Source organism: Mastigoproctus giganteus, chromosome 6, assembly GCF_048544385.1.
Source record: "Mastigoproctus giganteus isolate SK-2022 chromosome 6, ASM4854438v1, whole genome shotgun sequence".
Lineage (NCBI taxonomy): Eukaryota > Metazoa > Arthropoda > Arachnida > Uropygi > Thelyphonidae > Mastigoproctus > Mastigoproctus giganteus.
The window spans coordinates 153705914-153725822 of record NC_143580.1 but is presented as its reverse complement, the minus strand read 5'-3'; the positions used below and the strand labels follow the sequence as shown (position 1 = coordinate 153725822).

General features: G+C 36.1%; 1 protein-coding gene across 1 annotated transcript in view; it reads right to left on the bottom strand.

The window, feature by feature from the left end:
- Positions 1–19909, bottom strand: part of Sym (symplekin scaffold protein) — a 662620-nt gene that overhangs the window by 38173 nt on the left and 604538 nt on the right. Inside the window, exon 29 of the mRNA XM_090376545.1 lies at positions 14962–15149. Coding sequence (XP_090232671.1) covers positions 14962–15149 — 188 coding nt within the window. The remainder of the gene's footprint in view (positions 1–14961; positions 15150–19909) is intronic.

The window sequence follows — 19909 nt, the reverse complement described above, 5'->3', positions numbered from 1 at the left end:
TGATTAGACCAAGGGTTCGAGTCCGTGACCACTAAATACGGAGGATGTGGAAAGGTCAGGGAATGACCACCGCATATCCTCGGAGCAATATGGCCTTAGTTGCTAATGCTCCTAAAAACCAAATAACAACAACCTGCCACCAGAGGATGCAGGTGAATAATTTTGCAGGCCAGGTTCATCATATAATTCTGAAACTGTACCTGGATACCAAAGGAGGTTCTTCCAAAATGACAATTCCAACTTGGGGGGGGGATGAAGAAAGCTAAAATCAGGCATGGTTCCCCTTTTCTTCAATGCCACCATGTTCTAGGCTTTTGAGTTGGATTTTTTTTTTTTTTTTTCCCTGCATTAAAGACAAAGGCCATTATGCATGACGACAAAGTCACAAAATGTCAGTTGTGTTGGTAATGTTGGGAGGATCAGCAGAATCGAATGCAATAGATGACTGCATTCTATGCAGAGCCAAGCAAGAACAAATTCCTCTTTAATTCTTACACAGACTACATTGCCATCTTCTGATCCCAAGCTTAATCTGATATATTTTTGTTACCTGCCCATGAGTCTTGCCACTGTGGATATATTTTATTATACGCTATTTGACTGGTATACAACAAGATTATCTGCGGGAGCTACTGATTTTGCTGTGTTATCAGCCAAATCATTTCCACTAATTGTCATGTGGCTGAGGATCCATAACACTGCATAAGCAGTATATCTATCGTTAATAAAGCTTATATTACATTTAAGGAATTGAATATATAATAAACTGCAGAGATTGGTAATTTCTTATGTAATCCAACACTAACTCTACAGAGGAAATTCTATAGCGTTCCCTCTGTAGCATATGCTTCGTCGTGGAGAATATAGATTCATCACAATTCTGCTGTAGGAATATATCCATTACTTGGTTGATCTATCAGTTGGCTTCTGAAATGTTGAGAGCTTGGTTTCCAGCCTTGGATTTCTTTCTTCTTTTGGGCGAAGTATGGATGGTGCCTGTGTCCATTTCTTTCTCCAAAAAAAGAGTTCCATGAATGAGTTATCTGGTATCTCCTTCACCTAAACATCCATTCTTTCTTGTGTTTCACAAGGTGCTTCAGTGTTCTGCAATTTTATTTTAACACTAGGTTTTAATAGAAGGAGGTAATTATATAGGATGGCAGCTGAATGGTCTTTCTGGACAGGTGTTTGTGGGCTTAATATATATACCATATGATGAGAGTAAATAACTCTTCAGGTGGTAGTCAATTTGGCTTGTGTTCAGATGGAACACTTCCCTATAACCTTATGGGTGAAATGAAGGTTTATTACTATTTGCAGGTTTCACAGCTAACCTTGCTTCCTGGTGTAATACAGTAATACAGACATGAGGCAAATTTCCGCACATCTATTCTACAACTGTCTTTCCTCAATTTGAATCTATGGCTCCTTAGGTTCATAATCTCAGCAAGTGGAAGAATCCCAGCAGAATTCAGCATGCTCAACCCATTCAAGGCCTTCTACTTCAATGAGATCACCTTGCAGGTGCCTAGTCTCCAGCCACTGCAATTTACAAAACTTAAGCCTCTCTTGGTAAGGGGATCCCTTTTCCCCTCACCAATCTTGTTGCCCTTCTCTGTATATGCCCAAGCAAATCTATATCCTTCCTAAAATGAGGCCACAAGACCTGTACGCAGTACTCAAGGCGTGGTCTGACCATTGCCTTATTTACACAAAGGGATAATCACCTCCTTTTCCCTGCTAGCAAAAAAATTCTCATATATCATTGACAAAACTCCATGACTGTCTTGCAGCCTGTCTGCACTGCTCAGAAAACTTCATATCTGACTGCAGTTACTCCCAGATCCTTTTTATTTTCTACCACCCTAAGTGTAGTACCACACGTTGGTACTTTTCTCTTGGGTTACTTCTACCCATATGCAGTACTTTGTATTTGTAAATGTTAAACTTCAGTTGCCACTTCTCAGCCCATATGCCCAAATTTTCTAGATCCTGTTGCAGTAGCACAGTGCCATTACTGTCATTAAAAACCCTGCCAACCTTTGTATCATCTGCAAACTTTGACACTAATCTTGATATATCTTCATCAATATCATTGATAAATATACAAAACAACAGTGGACCCAACACCAAACCCTGTGGGACTCCACTAATAACATTAGTCCATGAAGAGCAGCACCCATTGATTACTACCCTCTGTCTTCTCCCATTCAACCACCCTTTAATCCATTGTAGCAGCTTACCCTTAATGCCATTCTGCTTCAATCTGAACAGTAATCTTCCATGTGCAACAGTGTAAAAAGCTTTCCTGAAATCCAAGTATATGATATCAAAATTATTTTCTGCATCCAGTTCCTTTGTAACCACATTATAATATCCAATCAAATTTGTCAGACAAGACTTTCCCTTAACAAACCCATGATGTGTCTGAATTATTGCTGCAGGTCTTGCCTAGATGATCCTGCAATGCACCTTTAACCAGTGCCTCCATTATTTTACCCGGAACAGAAGTTAACTAACTGGTCTGTAATTACTCGTGTCACCCTTCGATCCCCCTTTGTGAATAGGGGATACATCTGCACATCTCCAGTCCATGGGGACTTCCACTGAGTCCCACAAGCTCTCATAATTATGGCTAAGGATTTGCTTAGTTCCTTTGTTTAGGTCCTAAATTGGCATACCTGGCAGATTAGGACCTAAACATACAATAATTTCACGGTCTTTTGCTTCACAAAGGGTGCATATGCAAGGGCACTGTGACAGGCAATTTGAGAGGATTTGGAATATATGGCCTCACTCGAGCAGTGAATATATTCGGCTCTGATTGAATTAGGAGACAATGGTAAATTGAAGTTAAGGATGAGATTGCTAGTGAGGGACTAGATATTTATCCCTATGCACAAACATTCATCTTGCAGTGGATTGAGTTCAGAACAGATTTCCTCTTTAGACACTTCGGGAGGTCCCATTCTAAGACAATTCCTCAGAGCGAGTTGTGTCTTGTGGGGGTGTTACCACAATTGGCACCCCCCCAAAGAGATAGCTCGGAGGAACTATTCTGAGTGTTTATCACACTTCATTTCAGAGAGGGTATCCTCAGAACACAGCCATTTAGGAGATTCAGGAGAGCATGCCAAACTCTTCTAAATAAAGAAGGGTGACATTTTCCATATAGGTTTCTCACCAGTGGAATGGATTATCAGGTATTCTAGGTATTGGATTTGACCTAATTTCGATTATGGACCTCTCAGCTGATGTTACGTTATCTGATTCGTTGACATAACACTCTAGTACGGACTGTGTTGTCGTCCCAGAATACGAATTTAGATTATCAAGATTCATATTAGTTTTTATTTTGTTTTACGGCCCTGGGAAGCCCTGACAAGCAATAAATGCACTAGGGGATGGGAAGGCAGATCTAACAGACACCATACCTGCACCTCTGTCGGCCTGAATCCTGCTATCGAACCATCAAAGTAGGGGCATGGCATTGACACAGTTGGCCATTGTGGGCAAATCCACTAGATGACTGATTCTGGATTAGCCATTCATGAATCACTTGTCTTGCCAAGGAAGCAGCCAAAGTAGAAGATGGTCCACAACTAGGGCTTACAATACCGGTCAAAATCTTAATACCGGTATTTTTAATTTATGAAACCATGAAACCGGTATTCCAAAAACAAACATTTTTCTCAATAAATTTTGATGACAATTAGGTGCAATAGAGTAAGGAAAAAAACAAGTACTGTAATTACAGTCAGTTCTCATATGACGTGTTTACACTACATGAATTCGAACATACACGATTTATAAATAGGGGAACGATATCATATATAACACGAACTGAATTCACTTATGCAAGATTCGTCTTTGTGTTTACAAGAAATGGCAGCTGAATGTGGAATCACCCCAACTGAATGCAACACGATAAGAATGAAGAGAAGATTCTGAAAATGTATTTATGTTTTTCTATATTAGTGAAAGGGAAACATATTTCACCGTAATAATGTAAAAACCCCACACAATTCCAGCTATCGGTATTATCGCAAATGCCATTAGATCGAGTTTACTACCAGTTTATAACAGATTCCACTATCAGAAACGCAAATGGAAATTGTTTTTATTGTTTTATGGTAGTAACCCCTAGAAATGTGCTTTAGTAAAATGTGAGGTGTTAATAGTGTATCTCTGCCTTTACGGTGTTGTTTATTCAGTTGCTACAATCGCACAGCTTTGTTTATGTGTATCAAGTGTGCCTCCTCATTTTGTAATTGTGCTTTATTCCCTAAAAATTAGTAAAATACTTAAAAGGTGTGAAAAAGAAGCGTCCTGGTGAAGACACTGCAGATTCAGAGAGAAAAAGAAAAGCAATATCGATAAACAGAGGCGGACTGGGTCAAAAATTCTTACCCGGGAAAATTTGTAGTGGCCTCATACTATGGTTTATGGCCAAAATCACACTGGCCTCCGGGCACCGGGGTTTCCCTGATAAGGCTTATGGCCAGTCCGCCTATGTCAATAGAGAAAAAATATGAAATTGTGAAATGCTTTCAGTGAAATGAAAAGACCATGTGATACTGCACATGCCACAGGCCTAAATGAGGCAACGCCGAGAATTAGAAAGAATGCAGAGAAAATAAAAACAATTTTCATAGCAGGAACAACTCAAAGTGTAATTAAAATCCATTAGATCAAGACACAAAGAATTGGAAGAGATGGAATGGCTGTCATCTGTTTGGATAGAAAATCAAACAAAAAACAAGTTTGCTTACGAAAGAAGCAACAGCATCAGCAATATTTTATTGCGTAATAGTCATAATAAAATACATATTTTATTACGATTATTTATTGTGTTTGGTAATGTTTTGGTTACAAACGTGTGTTCAATCTTGGGTGGTCAGCACCTAACCTGATTTTTCCCATATGGCCTGTTGTTTATATTGCACGATTTTCCATTGCACGAGGGTTTCTAAGAACACAACTTTCGTGCTATTCGAGGACTGGCTGTACTTGAATTCATGTTTTAAATAAACTTTTATTGCAATAATAAATATTCTGAAAAAAATCATTAAAATACAGTTATTCTTAAAACAAAAAAAATACATATTGTTACTGAAAAGTTTAGCTATGTTTAAGCATCCACACTACCTGTCCGAATAAAGTGAGCTCTTAAGAAACATAAGCAATCAATAGTATGATTGTTTAAAATGGATCTAATTTTGGTACATACAGTATTTGATTAGTGGCAAAAAACGCCCTTTCGGATTCTATTGTACTGAGATAATCGTAGAAGATCTCAGTCCATATTTTCTAGGCTGTGAACTTTTTTAGCAAAAATAGTTAAAGGTATTTCATTAATTTCAAACTCAAGTTCATCTTTTAAAATCTCATTGGAGTCAGGCAATTTCTTATTTTGGAAAGAATTTGCGGAATACCGATGTTCTGTTCTATGTTGGTTTTCCATGGTTGAATTATGTTCATCATTTTCTGAAGGAGAATGACGTTTTATTAAGCGAAGTATAATTTTCACTATAGTATCTTCACTGAGTCTGGGAGAGAGCAAAGAGTGGGGATAAGGAATAAAGAAGAGAGCAAAGAATGCAATTAAGGAATTTTTCACATATATAAATGCAAAGAACAGAAGGACAAATCAGATTGGACCCTTATGTAATAGACGTGGGATAGTATTACATAACATAGCTGAAGTTGCAGATGAACTCAACAGTTACTTTACATTGATATTCATATAAAAAAACCCTTTGTGTCAATGAGATGTTACGGAAGTGAAGTTGAAAAAATGTTATTAATGATGTTGAAATTTCAAATGATTATTTAATGAGAACTTTCACACTTATAGGCGAGTAAGGCTCCTGTGGTTGATGGCATATACTCTATAATCTTAAAGGAGGTGGCAAGTGATGCATTGAACCATTAAGGCTAGTTATGAGAGCATCACTGGACAGGAGAGATTCTGTTGGATAGGTGTAAATTGGAACGTAAAGGCGGTTCTAGGAGTGTAACGGGAAATTACCAACCGGCCAGTCTAACTTCAGTAGTAGGGAAAATCATGGAGGCAATGATCAAGGGTGGAATTCAGGATCATTTAGATAGAAATGGAATTCTGTAGGAATACACAGCATGGTTTTGTAAAGGGAAAATCATGTTTAACAAATCTGGTTAACCATTTTGACAGGTCACTTGTGAGCTGGATTTAGGGAATAATTTCGACATTGTTTATTTGGATTTCAGCAAAGCATTTGACTCAGTCCCACATGAGTGGTTTCTTCATAAATTGGAGCAGGCTGGAATCAGAGGGAAAATCCTTAGATGGATAGCACGATGGCTTGAGGGCACCAGGCAGAAGGTTGTGATAAATGGTTATTCCTCATATTGGGTTAATGTAAGAAGTGGGGTTCCCTAAGGATCAGTATGGGGACCACTGTGGTTTTTAATTATCTTAAATGGCATCTATGAAGGGATGGAGGGCTTGAGGTCTAAACTTGCAGATAATGTAAAGATCAGTAGAGCAGTTAATGATTGCTGCCAAGCAGAGCTTCTTCAGAGTGACCTAGGTAGACTTCCGGGATGGTCAAAAAAGTGGCAGCTATGCTTTAATTCAGCAAAATGTAAGGTCTCACACTTGGGGAATAGAAACCCCAAAATAACTTATACACTTGGTGGAGTTGAACTAAAGTTAGTAGTGGAGGAACGGGACTTGGGAGTTACGATAGGGTCAGACATGAAGTTGTCCGAGAATTGTGGACAGGTTGCAAGGTTGCATGGTGTCCTATCGATGATTTATCGAACATTTGCTAGTAGAGATAACGTTATAATCACATAAAGGTTATAAAATCACCTTTATGTGATTAAATTATAAACAATTATTTTTTTTAAATTAGTACCAAATAACTGATATTTTCTGTATTAATACCACTATTTAAATACTGGAAAAAAATGACAAGGATCTCGGTATTGTAAGCCCTAGCCACAACCACCAGGATCACCACTTTTCGAATTTCCATGCGTTACAGTGCACAGCAAACATGTCATATTTTTATGATGTTAATCTGGAAGTTCATCAACGGGACCATCCAGGAAGGTACAAGTCTACCAATGATGGATATTTTGGCAGCTGTTTTTGTAGAACACACTTGTTTGCTTTGTAATCATGACAGTCTTGAAAATTAATATCACCATAAGTAAAATGCTTGCCACTCAAAAAGAACATCAAGGATAAAAAAGGAAGTAGTAGTAGTAATAGAGACATGTAATGCAAGATTTGGCCAGTTACTCCTTGAATTTATTTAAGCTATCAACTTCCACAATGACAGATGGAAGTTTCTTCCAGCAATTAACCAACTGCTGGCTAAAGACAAATTCCGTACATCTATTCTACACCATCTTTCCTAAATTTGAATTTATGCTCTCTCAGGTGTGTAATCTGAGCAAGCAGAAGAATCCCATCAGAATTCGGTGTGCTCAACCCATTCAAGGCCTTAAACACTTTAATTAGATCACTTTGTAGATGCCTAGTCTCCAGCCGCTCCAATTTGCAGAACTCTTTAGTCTTAGTAGATCATATCATTTTCATCAAGAATGGGAACTAGAATACTTTTTTGTAATGATAAAAGAAAAATGTTGTTCGATTTATTTTTCCGTGGCTATACCCAAAAAAAAAAAAAAAGGAAATTTAGAAAGGCACTTCAATGCACTCCACGGTAAATACCAACCGAATTTTCTGCCTAATAGTGACCTTAGAAAAAATAAATTAAAAGAACTTAAATCAAGATTATTCGCACAACAAAATTTCTTTGTGAAACCTAAAGCAGTAACTGTAGCACCATTTAAAGTGGGTCATCTTCTTGCAAAAAAATGCAAACCATTTTGTGATAATTCATCAGATGCATTTTAGAAATAACAGATTCTCTTTTTGAAAATGAAAATTTAAGAACAAAAATGAAATTAGAAGTGCTCTTCAAGATCTGCAATTATCTCTATATACTGTGATATGATGCATCAAAAAAATTAGTAAAAATGTGAGCAAACAATTGCGTACTCACATTGCTAATTGGGTGTCCTTTTCTTTACAACTGGATGAATCTACAGACGTCAGTGATACAGCTCAAATTTATTCGTATGGTTTTCAATGATTCTGCTACTAGAGAAGAACTGCTGGGTATGGTTGCATTAAAAGAAAGAACTGGAGGTCTTCATATATTTAACGCACTCAAAAATTTTATGGAAAAATATTAAATTACCACTATTTAAGCTGGTATCAATAACAGATGATGGGGCATCTTAAAGGATTCCTCACATTGACCCAAAAGGATGATGAATTCCCAGATTTTTTGAGTTACCACTGTATCATCCACCAACAAGTGTTAACCAGCAAAATATTAAATACTAAAAGTGTTATGGACATAGCTTTCAAAATCGTGAATTCCATCAGATAACAATCTCATCAGAGTAGACTTTTCAAAATGCAACTCGATGAAAATGAACCAGATCTGATATTACACACAGATGTCAAGTGGCTGAGTCAGAATAAGTTTCTACAGAGATTTCAAAATTTGTTGAATGAAATTTAAAAGATTTGTTGATCAAAGGGGAGATGATTATCAATAGCTACAAGATACAGTGTGTAGAGTGATGTAATCTGGCTTTTTTGGCAGATTTTACCAGTATATTAAGTGATCTGAATTTGGAATTACAAGGTAAAAATAAAAATGTGTGTGACATGATTAGTAGTATTTCTGCATATAAATATCAATTTTTAGCAATGGCTAAGGATCTCAAAAAAAAATTATCATTTTGCAAATATGCAAGATCATTTGCAAAAATATCCTGTTTTTGAATTTCATAGACAGAAATATGTTTCTGAAATTGAGAATGTTGTGGATGATTTTGAAACCAGATTCAGTGATTTTAAAACAATTGAAGACATTGTTCAATATATTTCTTATCCATTTAATGTTGACTTAGATACGAAACAAATTGAAGAAAAACGCTGAGATTTTTCACATGAAGAAAATATTACTTGAAAATGAAATTATTACATTGCGAAACAATATCTTCCTAAAAGCCAGATCATCAGAAAAAGACTTTGTGAAAATGTTTGCCGAGTACCCAAATGTAAAAAAATGCAGTGAACTTTTAAATTCCTGTTTTGGTTCCTCATATCCATGTGAATTGGCCTTTTGGTATTTGAAACAAACAATGACGAAGAATTGCTCTATTCTTACGGACTTGCATACAGAAGATCCTTTACAGTTGGCCTTATCACAGTATATCCCCAATTTCGAAAGCTGGGCAGATGACACAAAGACACAAACTTCACATAAATTAAAAATTTAAATACGAATGAATTTAAAATAAGAATTCTGAATTGTATTTAATTTTTATAAGCAACATTTTTCGATATGTGTTGATTAACTTTTTTAACCACATGTAACAGATTCTTGAGAAGGTAGATCGCTGCACATTTTGAAGAAAAAAGTAGATCGCATCACAAATAAGTAGCCCACCCCTGTTGTATATCACTAACAATACTCCATGACCTGCTCTGGTAGCCTGTCTGCATTGCTCAGAAAACTTCATATCTGACTGCACAATCACTCCCATGGTGGTTTTTATTTTCTACCACCCTAAGTGTAGTATCATACAGTTGGTACATTCCTCTGAGATTACTTCTACCCATATGCAGCACTTTGCATTTGTCAATATTAAACTTCAGTTGCCACTTCTCAACCCATCTGCCCAAATTTTCTAGATCCTGTCACAGTAGCACACTGCCATTACTGTCATTAACAACCCTGCCAACCTTTGTGTCATCTGCAAACTTCAAAACTAATCCTGATATACCTTCATCAATATCATTGATAAATATACAAAACAACAGTGGACCCAACACCGAACCCTGTGGGACTCCACTAATAACATTAGTCCACAAAGAGCAGCACCCACTGATTACCATCCTTTGTCTTCTCCCACTCAACCATCCTTTTATCCATTGTAGCAACTTACCCTTAATACCATTCTGCTCGAATTTGTACAGTAGTCTTCCAGGCGCAACAATGTCAAAAGCTTTTCTGAAATCGAAGTATATGATATCAAAATTATTTTTTGCATCTAGTTCCTTTGTAACCACATCACAGTGCCCAATCAAATTTGTCAGACAAGACTTTCCCTTAACAAATCCATGCTATGTCTATATTATTGCTGCAGTCTTGTCTAGATGATCCTGCAATGTATCTTTAACCAGTGACTCCATTATTTCCCTTCGTGAATTGGGGATACATTTGCACATCTCCAGTCCGTGGGGAACTTCACCTGAGTCCAAGGATGCGCTCATAATTATGGCTAAGGGTTTGTTTAGTTTCTTTAACATAAATGGATAGATCTCATTAATCCCAGATACTTTGTTATGTTTAACTTCAACAATTTCTCCCCCACTTTGCTCTCACTTATTACAAAATCATTAAGCACCCTGTTACAGTTTGATAAACTTTTGGCATTTTCCTCCCTTAATAATTCCTCATGTGTCAATGTAGATGCAATATACTTATTCAGTTTGTCAGCTATCTGAGCAGGATCATCACAGCAGTCGAACCATCGATATCAAGTGGACAATCTGATTTATCCCCTTCTCTTCTGAGTTTATATAAGTAAAGAAGTCCTTGCTTTTTATTTTAGCATCCTTTGCCAAAGATTTCTCATAATCTGCCTCTGCTTGCCTAATCTCCTTTGTGACTTGATTAGAGACTAGCATATATCTGCCATAGGCTTCTGTGTTGCCTGATAATTTATATACATCCCATGCATTTTTCTTCTGTCATGAGTTCATCTGCCATATATTTTGTCAATATTTGTTCATCTGACATAAACTTTGAACAGTATTTCTTAATCGGTATGAAAAGCCTAGTAGCTTCCATGATTCCTTAAATTCCTTATATTCTTCTCACTTAGAATTTGCTATTAGTAACAGCATTTGTCCCACTGTACAGAATTTAAAAACTGTCTGAGACCACTGCAGTCACCTTTACGGAAGCAAAAACCCTTCCCTTTACCCCTGATGGTAATTATATCTTTAATTAAATCCCACATCAGTATACTGTGATCACTGCCACCTAGTGGTTCCTTTATCTGCAAATTCTTAATGCACGAAATATTCACTGCTGCTAACCAGATCAAGAGTATTACTCTCTCTGGTTGCCTCTCGAGCATGCTGCTGCTGCTGCTGCTGCTGCTGCTGCAGAAAACAATCATCCAATAAATCCACAAAAGTCTTGCTAGTGCGCGACTGACCAATCCAAAAGTTCCAGTCAATATCTGGGAAGTTAAAATCCCCCATTATAATACAATCTGATCTACTAGCCCATTCTATTTCTCTGTACTACTGTTCGTTGTACTCATTAGAGTCATTAGGCCTATAACACACTCCTAATCTCATTTTTTCTTTCCCAGTGTTTAAGTCACACCAAACTGACTCAACATTGCACTGTTCATCTATATCGACTGGATGCACTTCCTTAGATTTTATGTTTTTCTTACTTAACAGCATAACCCTGCCTCCCTTCCTATCCTGTCTATCCTTTCTGTACAAATTCTGCATTCCTAATATCTGTGTGACACCACGTCTCTGATATCTCAACAATATATTGTCTTGTCTTGACCAGCACTTCAAATTTATTTACCATACTTCTAGCATTGGTGTACATGCAAGTATACATGTGCCAATTCTTATTCTTAGTTAACCTAACACAGCTCATGTATTTATTTGTTTCATAATGACTGCCACTAGTCCTTGAAACCCCCAGCTCCCTGCCCTCCAGGCCGCTGTTCATTCTAATAGAAGTAGTGCAAGAATCACCTTCACCTCTGCCTGCAGCTTCTTTTAACCTTCTAGTCTGTGAATCCCCCCCCCCTCAAGCTAGCAGTTTTCCAACCTACCAAACACTGTCTCAACAGCATCAGCAAACAATCTTGCACCCATTTTATTTAAGTGTATCCCATCCCTGTTTAACAAGCACATAAATTCAAAGGTCAACTGGATACTTTCTGTGTGAAGAGGGAAGCTTATATTTGTGTTTTCAGACCACACAGAGAAAAATTCGACCCCATGAGCCTTGCACAATCCCTCCAGGGCTGAATTGATTGATAAGGCTCTCATCATATACTCCCTCCTATTGTGTCTAGGCAATATTGCATACACTTTCAAATTTAACCCTAACTCACAACTTTTTTTCAACGTTGACTTGTTAAGGATGAAGGAGAAACATCGAGACAATATGAAAGAATATATTTAAAAATTTCTAAGTTGTGCTGACTAGCCAACCATGTGTCACAAGTGAACTGTGTGTAGGGAAAATGTTATGGGACAAAAGCATTAATTTTGTCGGCATTCATTTCAATTTTTCCTTGGTGCTACACATAAATGGGATGGATGTTTAGAGCAATATGTCCCAATGGCAATGGTGGTTCCTTTTAAAAAATAAGGGAACCACCATTGCCATTAAATTATGTCAGTATAGGGGAAAGCTACTTTGAGTGAACCTTTTTTTTCTCATTTGTTGTGTTGATGCTGGTAAATTACATCATACTATTCCCAAAAATCTGGGAGCATCAAGCTTCCAGAAGATACTTCCATTTATTCTATTTGTGGTTTCAGTGATATAATGATGAACCATAGTCACAATCTCATTTTTATCCACATGGCAACAATGACCAGAATAATTTCATTTCCAACCAGGAAAATAAATCATTTTTTCCCTATGGGTAGTAATCTTTTCATATTCTTTCCATTACTCTGCCTTCTGGAAAAATAAGAAAAGTCAAGCAATCCATTAGACACAAATCTTATTCATGTGTAAGCAGTTTTGATAAGGTCTTTCACAAAGACAATCCTCAGATTTTTACATAACAATTCTCTATGACTAATTCCCCACTTTCTTCTCTATGACCGGAGTGATAAATACATCACATTTTTCTCTGTGTTATATATATCCTCAGAATAGCTATGCCTCAAGACTAATATATCCCTCCCAGAAATGTCTACACCAGTGCTTCTCAAACCATCTGTGGTGAAGGACCAGTTTCTTTTATTTCCAATCCATCATGGACTGGTACTTTTGTAAAATATAAATCTTGCGGACCGGTAATGGACGAATCGCCAGGGACTGGTAACATCTGCAACCAATTTCCAATTTATTGCGGACCGGTAACAAACAGTTCATGGGCCAGCACCGGTCTGTGTACCACAATTTAAGTAGCACTGGTCTACACCACTCTTCAAAATGATGGAATGTGCAACTTTCTCGACATACTGCACTCAGTTCCTTAGATTATATTAGGATTTTGCTTTCCCAGAAAGAGAATGACTAATCTGTGTTCCACCCTATCTGTAGTTGCAATATTTTAATTTTAATTAAGAACTGACACATGAAGGTGTGGAGGATGCCCCATGAAGCAATGAATCCCAAATGCATTCTGCTTTCTGAAATTAGGACATTAGTTTTGGTATTCTCACACTGAAAAACTACTGAAGAGACTATGAGTTATCTGGAGGGGGGGAAAAGGGAAAAAAAAAAAGAAAAAAAAAGAGAGCCCACATTTTTACAGCTACAAAAGTTGATCAAAAAGTTTGGTGAATGATCTTACAATTCTTGAATGCATGGTAGTGGCTTACAATGATACCACTGGAGCATATGCACCAAGCTTTAACTTAGGTCAGTAAAGTGGATACTTTGAGTGAACACTTGTTTTTCTCATTTGTTGTGTGTATGCTGAAAATGAAAGGAAGTGTTGTTGATTCTAAAATTGCAAAAAAAAATTAAAACAGATGATGAGCCATAAGAGATGGACATGGCAAAAAATGAATAGAATATGTGATCAAACTTTCCAAAACAACATTATAACCAAGGCCAAAAAAAGCCATGGCAGTCAAAATCACATCTGAAGTTACTTTAATTGCATGTTTTTGAAAAAGAAAGGGATGGTATTATTAGAATTTGCTCTGCAAGGTGTCACTGTTAATGCAGCTAATAAAAAGTTGTACATGGTTGAGAGAAACAACCTACTGTAAACATCCAGGAAAAACAGTGAAATGCTCGGCTCCTTCACCATGACAATGCAACGTGTCATGTTACTTTCTGTTGGGCAACTACTGCCCAACAAAATCATTCCCAATATGCTGAAATCTTATTTGCCTGATCTGAAACTAGAGGACTTTTCGATATTCCCAAAATTAAAACAGAACATGAAAGAAAAACAAATGCAGTAAATTAAAGAAATCCAACCAAGCACAATGGACAATTAAAAGCATTTGCAAAAGAAGACTAAAACAATTTTGATCAGTGGCAGGCATGTAGAACAAGTGTGTTGTTACAGAAGGAGATTACATTGAATAACATTAACAATTTGGATTAACATTAGCACTCAATAAATTAATATTTTCAATATTCACTTTTGATTGAACATGAACCACAACTGAACAGCCCTTGTAGTATATGCATATGGTATCAAGTAATAGTTTACACCGTGATTATGAAATCATTACAAAAAAGAAAAACTTAAAAAAAAAAAAGATTCTAAGTAGCAGCACCATTCACAAAGACAGAAACTGAAATACTATAATACAATAATTATATGCAAATTTTAGTAGCACCTGCTAATGCTAAATAAAACTTATATCAGTTAAAAAATCACTACTCAATATTTATCAACTGATAGGCATCACACTAAGAAAAGTTAAATGCATTTTAATATCCTAGTCTCTGATTAAGTAGCAGCTTAATCAGAGAATAGGATATGAAATTGTCTCATTTCCTTAAATACTTTAATATTGTTTCATAGTTGAACAAGCAACCAAATTATAGTATGGATCCCAAAAGTAACTCATTTGATAAATTTATATCAAATGAATAAATGATCTATAATGGCATTTAATTTTCACTTTAAGTTTACCTGTTTTATTATTAGTCTCTGCAAGATATTCATGACAAAACCTATTAGGCGAGGATAGAGTGACAATGACTGAATAACAGTCCTCATAAGGAGTGTAGGAAGTGGATTCTGCTCCATCAGTTGCTGCATAACTACAGCTAAGACTTCTTGAGTATATATGTGTTTTTCAGCAAAGCACAAAGAGGTAGCTGTTATAAGGAAAATTAAAGTTTAAAACAAAATAAACTTGGACATATAATAAGCAATTAAATATATTTAATATATTAGAGCCATCATTCAGTTTTAAACTATAATATTTATGATTTAAAATATAATCTTTGAGTGCAAAATTTCTATATCTTATAATGTGAATTATAATTTTAAAGGACTACTATTTAATATTGCACCCAGTTCCTCAGACTATATTAGGTTTTTTCTTTCCCAGAAAGAGAATGACTAATCTGTATTTCACCCTGTCTGTAGTTGCAATATTTTAATTTAATTTAGAACTGAGGTAACATGAAGGTGTGGAGGAAGCCCCATGAAGCAATAAATCCCAAATGCATTCTGCTCTCTGAAATTAGGACATTAGTTGTGGTATTCTCACACTGAAAAACTACTGAAGAGACTATGAGTTATATGGAGGGGGAAAAAAAAAAAGAGACCACATTTCTACAGCTATAAAAAGGTTGATCAAAAGGTTTGGTATCTTTTAATGGTCATGACAACTGTTTTAAGAGTATGTGGAAAGAAGACACTGCATACAAAATATTAGTTTGTTGAAATTTTGTGCATACACTGCACACAAAACATTAGTTTGTTGAAATTTTGTGTACATATTGTGGCGCTTGTGCACACAATATGTACAGAAAAATTCTGCACCTCAAAGTTTATGTGGAAAGAAGACATTGCATACAAAAAACTAGTTTGTTGAAATTTTATGTACAATATGTACAGAAAAATTCTGCACCTCAGAAAGTTTACTGAATAAATACGAATCAAAAAAGTGTTTCAAATACATCAGACACACAGAAATTAGATGCATCAGGTGAATAATATATCTGCTACTACATATGAATGCACATCTGACAAGTTTTGAATTTCGAAACTCTAGAGATTGGACAAAGGTAAGCAAGAAGAACAACGAGCATTTTTGATTTTTCAAAATCCATACTCTTGATTTAGAATTATACAAGGTGTGGCTATTAAATAACGAGAATGCACGTGTAGCCACTAAACACCATCTGTGAAACAAAGGCACATCAGTTGACCTTGAACCTTTCCCTAGTTTTGCGCCAAGTCATGTTTCAACATGCTCATTCACAATGCAGTGAGATAGGTTTCATTATCTTGTGTTTTGGCAGTTTGCCAGAACAGCGATAGACAAAAGAATCAAACAATGAATAAACCTCAAATTTTTAACAAAACTAAAGAAAACACCACATAAAAGTTACGAATTGTTACGCAAAGTTTATGAGGAAGATACTATGTCAAGTGCTTGCATGTTTGAATGGCATAAAAGATTTTTAGAAGGAAGTTAGAATGTGGAAGACAATCAATGACCAGGCTATCCAGTATCCATGAAAACTGATTAGAAGTGATCATTGTTTAAGCAAACTGAACTTTTTTTTTTTTTTTGTGTATTGGCTTCTGTGGCCATAATGCACCTCCCAATGTTTTTGCATTACTCTGATCCAAGCACGAGGTGGGATTCGAACCCGCGACCTTTGGGTTGCCAGGCAGGCACTTTACCCACCCGGCTAGCCCGGTCGGCGCAACAGAACTCATTATGGACAAAGAAACAGTTGGACAAATTTTAACTGAAAATTTAGGTATAAGAAAAGTGTGTGACAAAAATTCTGAATACATGTAATTACTTGTAATGAAAGTTTGCTGTTCCAGTACGACTCAGAAACTAAAAGATAGTCAATGCAATGGAAGACAAAATAAATACCCAAAAAAAAAGCAAGAATGTCAAAATAAAAAATGAAAACCATACTTTTTGTTTTCTTCAATATTAAAGGAATTATCATCACTGAATATGTCAGACCAGATCAGATTGCCAATCAGACATGCTACACCAAAGAGTTCAGACAGAGCTGCGTGAAAAAATTCGAAGGAAGGGACCTGAATTGTGGAAGGATGGCTGGATGCTCCATCAAGACAATGCTCTGGCACACAATGCATTCTCTGTGCCAGATGAGCTTGTTATTTGGTTTTTAGGAGCATTAGCAACTAAGGCCATATTACTCCGGGATATGCGGTGGTCATTCCCTGACCTTTCTGCATCCTCCGTATTTGGTGGTGACGGGCTCGAACCCCGGTCTAATCAAGAAACGTGTGCTACGCACTGCTGCTCCTTCCCACCTGGCTATGGAGGGGCCTCCAGAAGATGAGCCTGTAAAGTCATCTTCTAATGCTGGCACCATGATCGAACTGCTTTCAATTTGATAATTGTTTTTATTACAAAAGGCCACAACAATGGGATATAGCTTACTATCACTATGATCACAGCCAAAAAGTAGCAATCAAAAATGATCCATTTTTGAGAGCCATCTCTACCTATTCTTTTCCTGTCAGTGTGATTTCACTAACAATACCCATTGTTTTTGTCCTTCCACAACTGTATTTTCTTTGCTCCGTATCAAAACATTTATTTTTGCTATTCTTTCTATGCATGCTGTCTTTATGTTTATTGATTTACAAATTATCACATTTCCCACTGCTTGAAATTGAAAAATCACAGCCATATACAGTACACAAGGCAAACAAATGTTTTACCTTTTTCATAGTTTACAATACATGGAAAGTCTTGCATATATCTTCTGAAATTTTGTCATGTTTCTTTGGCATCTTACTAAAATACATTGATAACTCATCAGCATGAACTGTGTTTCCTCTAAGCATGCAGGATCACTTTGATTGCACTCACCTACATTCGAAAAGTGAGAAAAAATATTTCTAAATTTGTTCACTGATTTTGAAACAAACTACCTATGTTTTCCATCTTATATATGAACACAACTATGAAAAACCAATATTTTTAATTAATCTTTGAAATTAAAACTCCCTTTAAACCTGCTGGCAAGCTAAATGCAAATTTAAAGAACTACACACTTTAATGAATGCCCGCCTGAGAGTAACAGGAGTACCCAGTGCATGAAATGTAAAGTGCATACATCAACAATTTGATTCCAGATGATGCTTCTATGTCACAAAGTAAGAGAGCATTAACAAATGGAGGAAAGTGCGTGGAAGTAAAGCCAGCTTGCTATCAGTAACTGTAAATGATGGATGCCAATCAACTTGTGCATATAATTATGTTTAACTTAATTCATGGATTTTTCCTAATTCCGAGATAATTTAAAGAAAAGAATTTCCAGTGGAGAAATAAGAGAAAACATTTTCAAAAAACAGCTAACAGGAGTTTTAGCTGTGTGGACAGAACAGATGAAGAGCATGAATTGATGAAATATTGTCTAGGGGTCTAATTGACCCTGTGTGGCCATTCAGGGTTAATTAGCTTCGTGCTACACAAGTACTATGAAATGACTGCAACAGAAAACTGCACTATTATCACATGTTTCTATTTTGCAACATAGCACACCTGACTGTCAATTTGTTAATGAACATAATCAGAATTCATAAAATTAAAAGAGAGGGGGGGGAAATAATTTTAATGTAGTTTTATAATTTTTGTGAAAGATGAAAAAGGTTCAAATTGAGTAAAAAAATAAGGCAGATTTTGTAAATCTGGAGATTTGGCTACTATGCTGTTGGTATAACAAATTTGCACATTTTATTCTTCAACATATATAAGAGTAATGACTTTAGTAAATGAATATCAGGTATAATGAAAGCTACTTTTGTATTTTCAAGAGTCTGCATGCATAACATTGAAAAGAAAAAACAATTGATTTATTTAAGTCAGACTTTCTGCATGAGTGAAGATAATAAACATATAGTTAAAAGCTTGCTTGCTGGGCCTGTTTATGAGTGCATTCACCTAGCTGTTTATCATTCACACGATAACCAGCCAGTTGTACTGTTATTGGCATATTTACAGCCTTGCACGGCTTGGTGGATTTTTTATTGAAGGGGTAGTGGACAGTATTGACCTTACCCACAAAGCTGTTGTTTAAGTGGATGGAAACAGTCACCTTTGTTTGTACAGCAACCAATATTTGCCACTGAGTAATTGCAGCAAAAGTTAGCTCCCAATTAGCTGGAGCTCACGTGGATTTTTTGCTTCTGATAAGTAACAATATACTCAATTTTATAACTCTAGATCTGTTTTTTCTGTTTCCAGCCAGAGGACATTCTCTGGAGCATGCTCCAGAGAATTTCACTACAGTTAAGGCACTCTGGTGTCTTTACCATGCAGTCAGTACTGCATACAGCAGACTCTCGATTAACTGGGACACTTCAAGACTCCAAATTAAAAAAAAAAAAAAAAAAAAACAGAAATCAAAAAAATTCAAGTAATAACTAGAATAGGTATAAACAGATATTTTGCAAGTCGTAAATAAGAGAAAAGCGGTATTATAAGTCGTCATTGGGAGATTAGTGTACCTATTATCTTGCAATCCCCGCTGTCTTCACACCGCCGCTCAAAAAAAAAAAATTAAAAAATAAAAAAGAGAGACCAAATGTTTAGTTTGTTTTAGTGTGTCGTGTCGATTGTTGTGTTACGTTGCAGTGTTAAAGGACAAATTTTGTTTCGTTATTTACGTCAGGGATGTCGGAATCTTTTTTAGAAATCGCGAAAATGATGGGTAAACAAAACTTGAAATTATTCAAAAGTTTGAAAATGGTGCATCTGTTAAATCTCTAAGGAATCATTATAATAAGGATGTATCAAAATGGCCAAACATTAAAAAGTATCATGCGGAATTCAATTATATATTATTATTCAATACTATATTATTATTGTCAATAACAATACAGTAGCAATACGTTGTTAGTCATT